The sequence below is a fragment of the Cricetulus griseus genome, chromosome 8 (assembly GCF_003668045.3).
Source record: "Cricetulus griseus strain 17A/GY chromosome 8, alternate assembly CriGri-PICRH-1.0, whole genome shotgun sequence".
Taxonomy (NCBI): Eukaryota; Metazoa; Chordata; class Mammalia; order Rodentia; family Cricetidae; genus Cricetulus; species Cricetulus griseus.
In genome coordinates, this window is record NC_048601.1 from 78,282,842 (window position 1) to 78,295,757 (window position 12,916).

Below are 12,916 nucleotides of genomic sequence, written 5' to 3' on the forward strand. Positions count from 1 at the left end.
CCAAATGATGTGACAGACTTTGATGATCCCCCTTTGGAGGCCTTGCCCTTCCTGGGAAGTGGATAGGGGGTGGGATAGGGGATTGGTGGGGGCCAGGGGAGAATGGGAGGGAGAGGGAACTGAGATCAGTATGTAAAATAAGATTGTTTTAAATTTAAATTTAAAAAGAAAAAAAGGAATGTACACAGAGGTAGGAGGATCATGTATCTCTTTTCACTTCTTGCTGGTCCTGGGAGAAGATGGATAGGGAAGAAGATGGATTTGGAAGTAATAGACGTGGCTCTGAAATATGCTTAGTTCACTTGTTAGTCAAGTGGTATTTTTATGATTTTTTAAAATTACTTTTGTGTTCTGTGACTGTAGCAACGTAGGCCCTATGTATAAATGCCCAAAGGACAAAAGAGGGCCTCAGATATCCTGGAGGTGGATTTATAGGCAGTTGTGAGCAAATGATTTTTTCTGAACACAGTGGATTAAATTTCTCTACACTTGAAAACCAAATGAGGATCTATGTTACAAAAATTTTTAAGGTTGTGATTTAGAAACACATACATCCCAACACTGCTGACAAGCTCTTGCATTGTGCAAATATTCACAGCATCATGTGTACACAACTTACATGCTATTTTCCTCTACACTATAGAGTTTTCAGGAAGATAGATTATGCACACGTATGTGTCTCTTGTGAGGCAAGTGAAGACTATAAGGAATTGTATTCTCAAACAAACTGAAAAACAGGGTTACAACAGTTACATTAACTCTGTAAGGATACACACTATCTGTTTCTTGTTTATATTTGATACATGTGTTTTTTCCCCCTTAGAATTGGGAAACAGTTTTCATCTTCCTTAAAGGGATCCATCACAATGGCTTCAGTGTTGATGGGTGGTAATGCTAGCAAGCAGGGTTCTGAGGAAATCTCGGTGGTGGTTTCCATGGCACCTTCTTAGTGAGCATGCATCTTTTTGTGTACCTCTTCAGCTGCCGGCGAGTAAGCTGTGACAACAGATCAGAGCGATCTTTTTGTCTCTTCGAGTATTCTTGACTGCATAAGCACATTCTTTTTGAACTCTCAAGTTGAAATAGACTTGGGTCTCAAAGCACACAGCAATTTTGTTGAACCAAACATGGTTAATGTCAAAGCCATTTGATTTGACATAGTATATGTACGCTTACTTGTGCATGGCAGACTTTTGTAGCTGTGCTAACCTCAATTCATTCTTTTTGGAAGACAAGTCTGTCTTTGGAAACAGCTTAAGGTTGAATTCAGGTTTAGTTGCTTCATGAGTCTAGTGAGTTTCATGTAAGAAGATCTGCTTTCTTGTTTGTGTTTTGTTTTGTTTTTGAGACAGGGTCTCTCTCTGCATTCCTGGAAGTCCTAGAACTTTATATGGAGATAGGGCTAGTCTTGAAGTCACAGAGATTTGTCTGCTCCTGCCCTTGAATGTGTGCCATCACCCTGTCTAGGAGACCTGCTTCGTTTATTTCTCTCATTAAGGACACTGGAGACTTTGGATGTGTTTCAAGTCTCACTCATAAGCTTTGGGCTCTTGTCTCTAATGTCATGGGATAGTTTGGTCACCTCAGAGTCTTCACTAATTGGAAATTGTTGTAAATGAATTGTGGGGAGTAAGGATGAGTTTTATTCTGTAACAAATCAAAGAAGCAGAATGTGAGCAGTGTTCAGCACAGGACAAAGACCACATGTAAAGAGGAAGAGTCTAACAGGTAATGGGAATTTGGAAGCCCCTACCATGTGGAGTTGGTCACACTAATGTGTTACCTGGGTATGGAGGAAATCTTAGGAGGAAGTTCAGTGTATGAAGAGATACAATCAGATTAGCCCTGGATGAAGACTAGTGAGCCTCATCTCAACTGTGTTCCTCACAGGTCCTGAGAAAAGCCCTCAGCACCTCAGAGAGCCCCAATTAAAATCATGGACTCTGTAACACTTACACAAGTAGGCAACTAACACCTGTTACACCTCTCAAGCTCATAGTGAAAGAAAATAGATATGTGTTCTCCAAACTATGCTTTCTTCCCAGAGGTCTTACGTGAAGGGAAGGGACAGGGACAGGGACCCCACTGCTCTTCTGCTCAATGATTTCCATCTCTTTGCATCTGGATTGGAAAACCCAGGCATCTTTGACTTTTTCTCCTTTGCATCCATGTTCAGTTAATTTTTTAGATACCTCTGGTTCTTCCTCACAAATATATCTACCATACCCACCTTCTTTCCTCTTTTGACTAAGATGTTTAGTTCACACAACTATTGGATGAGTCTTCAAAAATTCAGTTCTTTTTTGAATTATCGTGTGTGTGTGTGTGTGTGTGTGTGTGTGTGTGTGTGTGTGTGTGATGTATTAATGGGAGGAGGCATTACACATACACCAGGTGTTTATGTGGAGGTCAGAGGACATCTGTGTGAGTCAGTTCTCTCCTCCCACCTTTGCACAGGCTTAGGGGATTGAACTTGGCTGGCAGGCTTGTGTTGCTGTCACTTTACCCACTGAGCCATCTCATTGAAGGCTATTAATTGGTCCCTTTCCCTTGTATTTGATGCAGTGCTATGGTTTTAACTTTTCTAGACATTCCCCTAAGAACATACAGTTCTTGGTGTTTTCCTTTTGGCCACAAATCTTCAGGTCTCCCAGTGGTGGTTTCTATGCATCCCATAGCTCTGAACCTTTGTGCATATCAGCCAAGTTGCAGACTCTCTGGCAGTTCACGGACTGAAACCCGAATGGCCAGTCACTATGCCACTGTCCCATGCTCTTGAAACATTCTATGTGAAAGAGTGACAGAAGACGGTAGGGTCCTGTCAGCAATACGGCTGGCACCTGGGAAATGACCTGTTGAAGTAGTTCCAGGCTTTTGCATTGTTCCAAACACTCCAGCCTCAGAGTATCCCACCACTTCTTGTCATGTGGGATGCTTGCTTTTCTGAACTAGTCTTTATCCATACCATATGTCTGTATGACTCCCTCTAGTCCGGTTGTATTGACTGTCTTATAGTTCGGTTGTATTGACTGTCTTACGGCATTCTACGCTTACCCTCTACATGCTAACCTAATCTGCACTGTGCATCTCTGAAGTCAAGAACATTCTCTTCCTAAATGAAAGCGTGCCTCACTTTCTCACTCCCTTTACAGTTCCCTCAAACACAACTTTCTTTCACTAGGACTTGCTCTCATCCTTTCTTAGGAACAGTGCATCCCCATTCTACCTTGGCCTTCCTCACCTGCTCTTGTGTTTTAGTTTTTTTTTTTTTTCTAATGTATTTACCCTTATAGGTCTACCTTGCTTATTCATCTGTTTTCTGGTAATTGTGACATCTTTGGGGACAGGAATTACTGGGTTTCATGGTGTGTTTTGCCCTACCTTTTGACTGGTGTGCTCTTGTATGAAAATAGCATCTTGCACAGAGTGACCCCTGAATGCACACTGAACATAGAGCTGATTAGTGATTCTAAATGGTGGGCTTCCGGAGCTTGACCTTAGCTCTCTATATGGCAGCCATGCTGTACTGTTAACTGGCCAGGACTCCACACTTGACTGTCTACCATTGTCCACCAGGCTTTTTCCTACTCTCCTCATGCCTTTGTTGCCCTCTACCGACCACTGTGAATGTATTTTCTGAGCCTTTTCCACACTGCCCTCACTCCATAAGTTCCTGCTTACTCCAGGAAAACATCCCAGCCACACAGCCTATATTCATCTCTTATTCTCCTCAGGGAATATTTTCCATCTTATTCATTTGATGATTAAATTTATTCTGTGTCTCAACTCATATCCATGGATGTTATTCATGCCATGTGTTTTCATTTAACTTTTCCATGTTTCCTTTTTTACTTGACAACTTTGGAAGCTCTCTGAGGAGTCAGAATATATAGGGAGGACTCCCAACAGGGATGCCACCTGCCAGGGAAATGAGGGGATCTGTTGCCTAAGGAGTGTGTCGAGCACACTGCTCAGGGAAACTGCTTAGAATGCAATGCATGATGTTGGTAGGTGCTGGCTTCTAGGCTGATACTAGGAAGTTGTTCGTTTCCAGTATTCTAGATCCCTGAAGCTTTCCTAGTGTTTATGCATATGTAATACAGACATGTTTAAACAGGCATGCAGCAATCTTTGTTATAGAGTAACATTTACAGACTTCATTTAGTGATGTTGAACTTGAAAGAATAAAAATACTGACTGTAACTGAACTGCTGGACGCTTCATCAAACACTTGGAAGGCTTAATGTGTAAGAATGCTTTCTCATGGGTCTCTGCATTCATTTGTGAACAGTCTTTTGTATGGCATTTCCATGAAGAAGTCTGAAGGGACCGTGTTTGGGAATGCTTGACCATGTAGAGCCAAGTATGGGTCCTGGCTGTGAGCCCCATTAGGTGCTTCATTGTTTGTTTTTCCCTGGGGTGTGTTGATTTAGAAAGAAGCACCACACACACTGTATGGTGAGACCTTTCTGTATCGTTTGTCGAATGTCTATTGTTTCAGGTATATGTGTCATTAGCTGTACCTTCTCATATGACGGATGATCCAAGCTTTTTAATCATAGTAACTGAAAGATACTTGAACACACTCATTATTCATTAACCATTTCTGGCATGAAAAAGGCAAGTGAGATGTGCCAAACATGTAACCTCTGTTTTCAAATTAATTCCAGTATGTTTTTATCTCTAACAACAAGCATACACTTAACTCTTTACAACAGAGATTAATCAAGCTCCAAACTTCATTTCAAAGTCAACTTTATTTCTGCAAAAGAAATGAATGTTAACTCCCAGAAATGGATGCCCCTACTGTGGGCGTTACACAGGTTATAAAAAAAAATTAATTGCAACTGTCAAAATTCCAAATAAACTGAATCTTATTTCACACACACACACACACACACACACACACACACACACACACACACACACCCCCCATATATCTGCAAGGCATATGTCCTTATGATTCTTTTTGTAGAACAAATAGGCAAGATGAAATTTGTTTACTTTTTTAACTTCAAAGAAGTTATATATTAACTTTAAAGTGTGTATCTGTTGTGTTTAAAAACATGATTTTTAAAAATTAAACATAGTTACTACAGTAGCTACTTAATTCTTACTTTTTTTCAGTAGTGCCAATTAAAAATATAATATTACAATTTGAAAAATTAACATCTGCCTTCTACTTGTATTATTTCAAATCTGTGACAGGCAAAATATTTATTAAAAGCACTATTTTTCATCTCTTCTCCAGCGCTGACAGTTTTGATTTGTGACATCTGTTTCTTTTTCTAACGCAGATGTTCTGAAAGCCTAATTAGTTTGAAATGAATTAGAATTGATGTTGTCTTGAAAAAAATTGATTTTCTAATCACATCTTGGATATTTTCAGCCCTTTGAAATTACTGGCATTTCCAAGTGGGAATCTGTGGGGTTTCTTTAAAAACAGGCCAGGCTTCGTTTTTCTGATAGAGCCGAGGCAGCCATGTGGACAGTGCTAAGCTAGCAGTGGCAACATGTTGTTAACCTTAACCCATTTTCTCTTCCCCACCCTGAAGAAATTCCACAAAATATGCAAAATTAGCTTAGAATGAGGTGCCAGTCCTAAACTGTATGCAAGAGTGAGTCAGAACAGAGATTTCAGATATGAGGGAAGTCTTTAAATTTGAATGTTCTTTGCTTTGCCATCAATCGACTGGTAACAGTGCAAATGGTGACTATTCAAAACACATAAGGTTGGGGAATTCAGATAACAAAAATGAAAGACAGAGTTTTGTTCACCCCATGTCTGTCCTTGGGGTAGGTAGAGCCTATCTGTGCAGCTCCACATGGTGGAACAAAGTCACAGGGTCTCTCATCTCTGAATCATGGTGGGAGGCCGCTAGTATAGCAGACAGCTTGTGGAACACTGTGTCCTGTGTGTCTGATGGCAGAAAAATCATCTGAAGGCTCAGTTGCAGTGTGAAGAGGAGCCTGATTAAAATTGTTTGGTCTCTGAAGCAAAGTGCTTAAAGCATTGTAAAGCTCTAATTATCCCAAGTGAATAGAGCTGCAGGGACAGACAGAAATTGTGTGGTCTGTATCATTCTGACATGGACAGTGGTGGGCATGATAGACAGGTATTGGTAAGAATAGAGCATTAGACAGTTTGCTCCTGCCTTAATATTCACATTTCTGAAAATTAGCATTTTGGGAAACATCCAAAGCTTTATTGCACATGTGGTCTCAACCTCAGAAGACATAGTTGTCCTTCAGGAAAACTGGAATGGTTTACTTTTTTAGGCTGGGTTACACAGAGCCCAAAAGGGGTTGAACTGGCTTGGGGGTGATGCATTCTGCTATCTCAGAAAGGCTGTGTACCAGCCTGTGTAGCCTGCATTTCAGTATGGAGAAAAAACAAAGGCTGGTGACAATACATATGCAGAATCACTAACCAGCATGGATTCATTTATCAACATCCAACCATTGAGCACAACAGCATTCACACAACAGGTGGCTTGTACATACTAATAGAATTGAAAGGAACTTGTTAAGTCTACTATCAGTGAGGGCTTTAATTACTTAGTTTTCACTGTCAGGGAAGTTGCTGCCACCTAAGGGATCTCATATGTACTCTGATAAAGTAGTTATTGAAAGGACATCTACTAATGTGTTAAGATGGTAATCATGGCCATCGTTCTTGGCCGTTAAGTAGTATCTGGTCCAAAGGAGTAGACTGGCTATAAGATTTAATTTATGAAATAAAAAGACTCAAGTTTTGAGTCTTATGTGCAACTTATGTGCTTCCTAGCACGTAAGTTATTAGCTCCACCTTAGTTAGAATGTTCATAAGCCAGAATTCATTTCACCAAAAAATTCTGACTATAGAGTAACATTAACTTGATATCTAGCTAGAATAATAGAACAAGAAAGTTTGGTGGGTGGGTCGGTCTTTTCCTATTTTTTTCTTTTTAATCAACAAAGCAAAGTGCCATTCAGAAATGTCTGTTTGTAAAGTTTATCTTTTCTGGTGATCCTAATCCCAAAATAAAGGGAACAAAAGAAAAATATCACACAACTAAGAAAAGAATAAGTTGCTTGTAGGTTGATATAATAAGAAAGGAAGTCAGCCTCACAATTTTCTTTGTATGTCTGATTGGTCATCAAATGCAGAAAACTTGCTGACTCACCAGTGCAAGAAACCGGACATTTGAGTTCAGTGAAGTCACGTGGGTATAAAGGATTTGTATTGATATAGCAAGTTTGATATAAAGGCTATAGACCAGGGCAAATGTGGAATGAAAGAGCTGACACTGGACAGAGCAGGGATCAGACTTATTTCTACCAAAAGGTGTGACCTGGAATAGAGGCAGTAGGTGCTTGCTGTTCCATTTGTTGACCCGGATGGTTATGTAGCAGCAATCCATACCAGCAAGGCTAGGATGCCAGAGATCTGCAGGGTGCACTTTGGGGGAGGGGGAGGAGAGGGGAGAGGGAGGGGAGAGGAAAGGGAAGGGGAGGGAAGGGGGAGGGGACGGGGAGGGGAAGTACCAGTGTTTCTGCCTCATCTCTGTACCCACAGCCCAGAGTATTTGGGTAAATGTGATGGGAGCATGGCAGAGCTTGAATCTCACAGCTGAAAGTCCACACCAGTTTCAAGACTTAAACCATCAAGCATTTGGGCAATAAACAGCTTTTTAGAATGCCATGATATCATAGTCAAAAATTGAGGGACATAGTCTATATCCTTAAAGTTGCTCCTGCTTCCCACATTTAAAAAGTACTTTTGATGGAATTTCAAGAATAGTGATATTAATCTAAATCATATTTTGTAGCTATCATATCATATATCCACTGAGTTAAATATTAATGGAATTTAGTAGTGTTCAAATGTAGAAATAATAGTGCTATAGAAATAATTTCTGAGTCTAAGTGAGTTTCCAAATTAAAAGATTTGGCATGGTGATTATTTTTTGAACAGACAAGCAATTTTTAATAAGCCCAAAGTTTAATAATTACCCTCAACTGCCCCACCCCCATTTTTGGATATTACAAATGCTCATCTTGCTATTAATATAATGGATGCCTTGTTTCTGTCATAAAACAGGACAAATTTCCACCCAAAAGTGCTCACAGAGACATCCACAAAGAAAAACAAATATATTGTTGGTTCAAATAGTTTTGCATAGCAGTTGAGCAGTTATTGACTGGCTTAGGACATCTTTAAGCATGGTTTCTAGAGAACTGCTCACTTTGATGGCTGGCTAGCTAGAGTTGATGGTCTACACTTCAATAATGTCAGTGTTTTCCATAAGTTCAGACAGGTCAGTGAGATCAGCATCTTTTATAGTTAAGACTTCAATAGTATGAGAGGAAGTTTAGAAAACATTTTTATTAGACAAATTATGTAGACAAATTATACACAGAAAGCTCTGCCACTCATAACTGAGACCTCCAAAATGATTTGTGTACTTGTAGAATAGGCAATACAACAAAATCCGCCTATTTCCAGTATTGTACATGGTTAACAGTTTGTTGATAGCTGAAGTCACTGCAGCATCTGGGGTGCCCCTATGTAGCTGTCAAGACTTTTCTGTTTGAAAATCAGAGTTGGAAATGAGAACATGAATGTCACAGGGGAACAAGGTGTGCATGCACCGCGGGACTCGTCACCCTGGAAACAAAGTGGTTGCTCATGAGAAGAAAGTTTTCTGCCTGACACAGTAGACAATATTTGAAGATTTAGTACAAAAACAGTGACAGTACAAGATGCTCCCCAGAACAGAATTAGATCAAAATAGAATACACCTTAAGAATATACCTCTTAACTGCTCCTAAAGCAAATCACGTAGGCTGGATCCTCTAGCAATCCTAGCCACAGAATGAATGAGATTAAAGTAAGCATACGGCTGCCTGAAAACACAGGGTAAATCCCTGCTTCCTACTTACCACGTCGAGTTTAAGGATTACAGATGAAACTCATTCTATGTTTCTAACAGATAAGAATGCTACTTTTAGAGGAGTGTGCACAAAGAGGCACTGGATTTTCTGACACACTGATCTTAAAAGAACAGAACACCTCCAAGTAGAAGTGGGTAGAGAAGGGGTTCAGATGAGAGCCCAGGATGGTTGTTATGTATTGGCTATAGGGTGATGTATGACACAAATAAGGCCACATCGACACATCTGGGGGCTTCCCCTCCTCCCCAGCTACAGTTACATTGACTGGCTTGCAGCTTTGGAAGAAGACTTTAAACCTACAATGATCTATGATTAAACTCCGCTCTGTGTGCTGTGTGTGGGGTTCAGCTAAGGTATTTCCCATTTAGATAATTAACAAAAGGTAAAATGATCAAGGTTAGCTTTTATATACTGCTGAATAATGAATGCAAAACCTATTCAAATGAGTACATCTAGGAACAAAGATGAAATCTCCCTGGATGTTTTAATAGCAAAATTATGAAATAGTCTCTTGGCAAACAACGCAGGTCAGAACGACATTAAAGCAACCTGCCTTTCCAACTGAAAAGGCCTCCTGCGCTCTCCTAGCTCCTGTACACAATGCTTGGTTTTTAAACTAAAGCTTCATTAAATGAATTGCAATAGCAATGGCTGCATTTATATATATACACATTATATAGGTGCATATATATGTAGATATGTGATACTAAATTATTTAACACAATAAAGGCCTTTGCCGTATGGTAGAGTTTACTGTACATAAGAAAAAGTTTGAATACTGTACAATCCCATGAAAGTGGCGTGCACTGCTGCAGTGCAAGGGGATTTTAACTGTAGTCTTGACTGGCATATTAATGGCTTTTTGTAATCCTACAAAACTGTATTCTCGTATTGTGTGGCCTGAATGGTCTTTAAATCGTTTTACAGACACTGCAGGGGTTGCCTTTGGTCCACAGTTAAAGGACGTCCGACAACAGTGGAGGGTTCTATGGATGCAGCTGATGACGGAGAAAGACTGGAGTTATTGCAATTATAGTTTCAAAACAGAGGAACGGTGCGTGGGAGCCCTGTATGCAAAGTGTATGCAAAGTCAACCCTATGAGTGCTCTCAGTGACCCAGTGCTCATTCTTTATACTTGAAGTACAGCATATGAAAAGCGGACTAATAGGATCCTAGAATACTATATTCTTGGGGAACAAGTTGAGTAATGAAAAAAAAATGGAGGGCGATAGACAGAGGGAGGGAGAAAGAGAGAGAAAAAAGCAATAGAGCAGGGAAGGGGTGTGAGGAAAAAGAACTAGAATTGTTACTAATTATCCTGATTTCTTTTTAAATAAAACGTCACATCCGTGTTAGTCCCACATTACAGTTGCTCCTTTTGGGGGAGTCCTAGGATAGGCGGAGCTGTCTGCTGCTCATATGGACGTGCCTCGGTCAGGGTCACTGCCCAGATTCAGCCCCAGGGTGGGAGTAGGCTGATAAGGAATAGATGACATTGTTTTGATAGGACTCCTGAAAAAGCCCCCATTAGGGGCCCTGTGCCTAAAAGGGCCAGTTCGGTGCTCCGGCACACTGCCGAAAGCGAAGCCAGAGGCAGCCTTCGCTGAGAGTGTGCGGCTAAGAGTCTGGATCTGTTCTGGGATGAAGGTGGTGGTGGTGATGTGAGTGTTTCTGAAATCACTGATCTGCTCCAGGGCTTGTCGTGTTGGCAAAGTGTCAATGTCCAGAGGGGTCAAGTCAATTGACGAGGTGGAAAACTGTTTATGGGGGCTGTCGTCATCTGTGCACAAGCTATTTACACGTCTATGAAGGTGCTCCAGGTCAATTTCCTTGTCATCCTGGAGGTGAAAAAAAAAAAAAGAAAATAAGGTTCTCATCAGTACTAGCTTGCATGGATCAAAAAAAAAAAAAAAAAAAAAGAAAAAAAAAAAGAAAAAGTTGTTCAGCAAACATGTAATCAACTGAACTTCGGGCATATTCGTTATTCGTTTAACAGACATTGACTAGGCTCCTAGCATGAGCCAGGCACTGTGCTAGTTTCTGTGAATCCTGCCAGGGCGTTGAGGTAAAGTATCTCTAGTAAATACTTTCTTTGCAGCCGGAGCTTTAAAATGAGCATACATCACATGCAGCTACAAAGACAGGGGGCAGGCTCAGGCAGGGACTCGAGCAAAAGGTCTGATTCTGGTGATTTCCCTCAACCCCTGCAACCCCTTTTCAGTACATGCTTCCTCTCTGAGTCTCATTCCAAAAGGACGTTTTTGATCCCTTCTATCACTTAGGCCCAGCCTTATCTTTCTGTTCTGAGATGAAAAAGATATGTGTTTCTTCCTATTAAAGTGTCAAAGACTATTAAAGTGCTTTTTTTTGTTTTTTTTTTTTTGTTTTTTTTTTTTCTTGCAGCCCAGGGCTATGAGGATTTTTAGAAAGAGTCAGAACAAGAGAGACTTCTGCGTTGACAGGGACAGCATGTCATACCCAGTACCTGCATTTGGCAACTGTGAGGTCAGGGTGGCCCTTATAGATCCCTTAGAGTCTGGGCGTGTGAATGAATAACTTTTACTGAGGGTCAGTTTTATGTTAAGTGGGCATGTTTGTAAGAATTTCTATTTATTTATTTTTAAAAGGCAGTAAAGCCTCAGAGTTCTAAAGGGAAATCCTATCCACAAATTCCTCAGGGTTGAAAAAATAAAATAGAAAAGAAATAAAATTTTCTTTGTGATCAGACTTATTTACAGCCAAGGTCAATAAACTAAATTTATGAGGTTATAAAAATGTCCATTAATCATAGGAGGAGAAAATAATTTGTTCACAGAATCTGGGATGGCTACCGAAAGTTAGAACAGGGAACGTGTTTTCCCACCACACATGCAGTACTCTGCAGCAAAACCTGCCAGGATGCATAGCTCTGCTTTCCCTTTTCCTTTCTCATTTAAAATCCAATGAAAAAGCATCCATTAATGCAGTATTACCACCAAGACTACAGAAGGTTGAGATGTATAATTTTATGGTTCCCACAGCAACTGTAATCTAGACATCCATCCACAGCTATAACAATGCAAACATTTAATCTCTTCTGTAGTATTTCAAAAATAGGAGCCCGGGAGCCTTTCATTCCCAGAGTTTTCAGAGCACTGAGTCTCAGCTACAATCTGCATTAATGTGGCCTCTTGCTTTCGATTGATGGCAGCAGAGATACCAGTGCTTGCTTACTCTACAAAGACCGCATGGCAATGAACCCGATTAGCTTTTAATTCAGTCTCCACATAGTGGGATTGCATATGATCACTCACACAGGTAGGAAGCAAGGAAAGTCAAGCTGTTCTTGTAAATGGTACTGATCTACTTTGCATCTAAGGAGCTACGAGGATCCTTAGACTATGTAGATAAGGATGTTCGAAAGACAAACACTGCCACGCAGACATGCATATACACATGAGAGATCATTTTCATTTGTACATCAAAGCCAATCCTCTGCGGAGTGCCTGGGCATCAGTCAACCAAGTCCTGGGCAGAAAGTTTGAAACTTTTGTTGAAACTGCCCCTCAAATCAAACCACTGAATAAACTTGGGTTGCTTTTCCCATCAACATTTCAAGCTTTTGGTATTAAGATTAGACGAGTCAAGAGTTGGCTTTTGTGTTGTTGTTGTTTATGTTCATGTTTTCTCTGGTAATGGATGTACCTCACATGCTGTTTTCACTGAGGTACTATGTATGATTCTGCAACCATTCTTACAGACAGTAATATAAACTTGAACATGGCCCTGGAGTTAAACTGATGACATAGTCAGGGAGATAAGCAGAATTCAGAATGATTTCCAGATATGACTTTGGTACACTGGGCTCTTGGGAGAGCTCCAGCACACAGTCATTTTTCCAGATCTTCATACATAGACAGGAAGCAGTGACTAACAGTAAAGAGAAAGCATCATGCCAGGGTCTTTTAGGCCTCGTCGTTAAAACACAAGTTTTTCTAC

The 12,916-nt window shown here is 40.4% G+C and overlaps 1 protein-coding gene across 3 annotated transcripts in view; it reads right to left on the minus strand.

The window, feature by feature from the left end:
- Grid2 (glutamate ionotropic receptor delta type subunit 2) overlaps positions 1–12,916 on the minus strand; it is a 1,393,268-nt gene that overhangs the window by 23,193 nt on the left and 1,357,159 nt on the right. For 2 of the 3 annotated variants that reach the window (XM_035448866.1, XM_035448864.1), the window contains one exon: positions 8,420–10,776. The exons of the other annotated variant lie outside the window; for it this stretch is intronic. In XM_035448866.1, coding sequence (XP_035304757.1) covers positions 10,354–10,776 — 423 coding nt within the window. In that variant the 3' untranslated portion in view covers positions 8,420–10,353. Of the gene's footprint in view, positions 1–8,419; positions 10,777–12,916 lie in introns of those variants that run through there. 3 annotated transcript variants of the gene reach the window in all.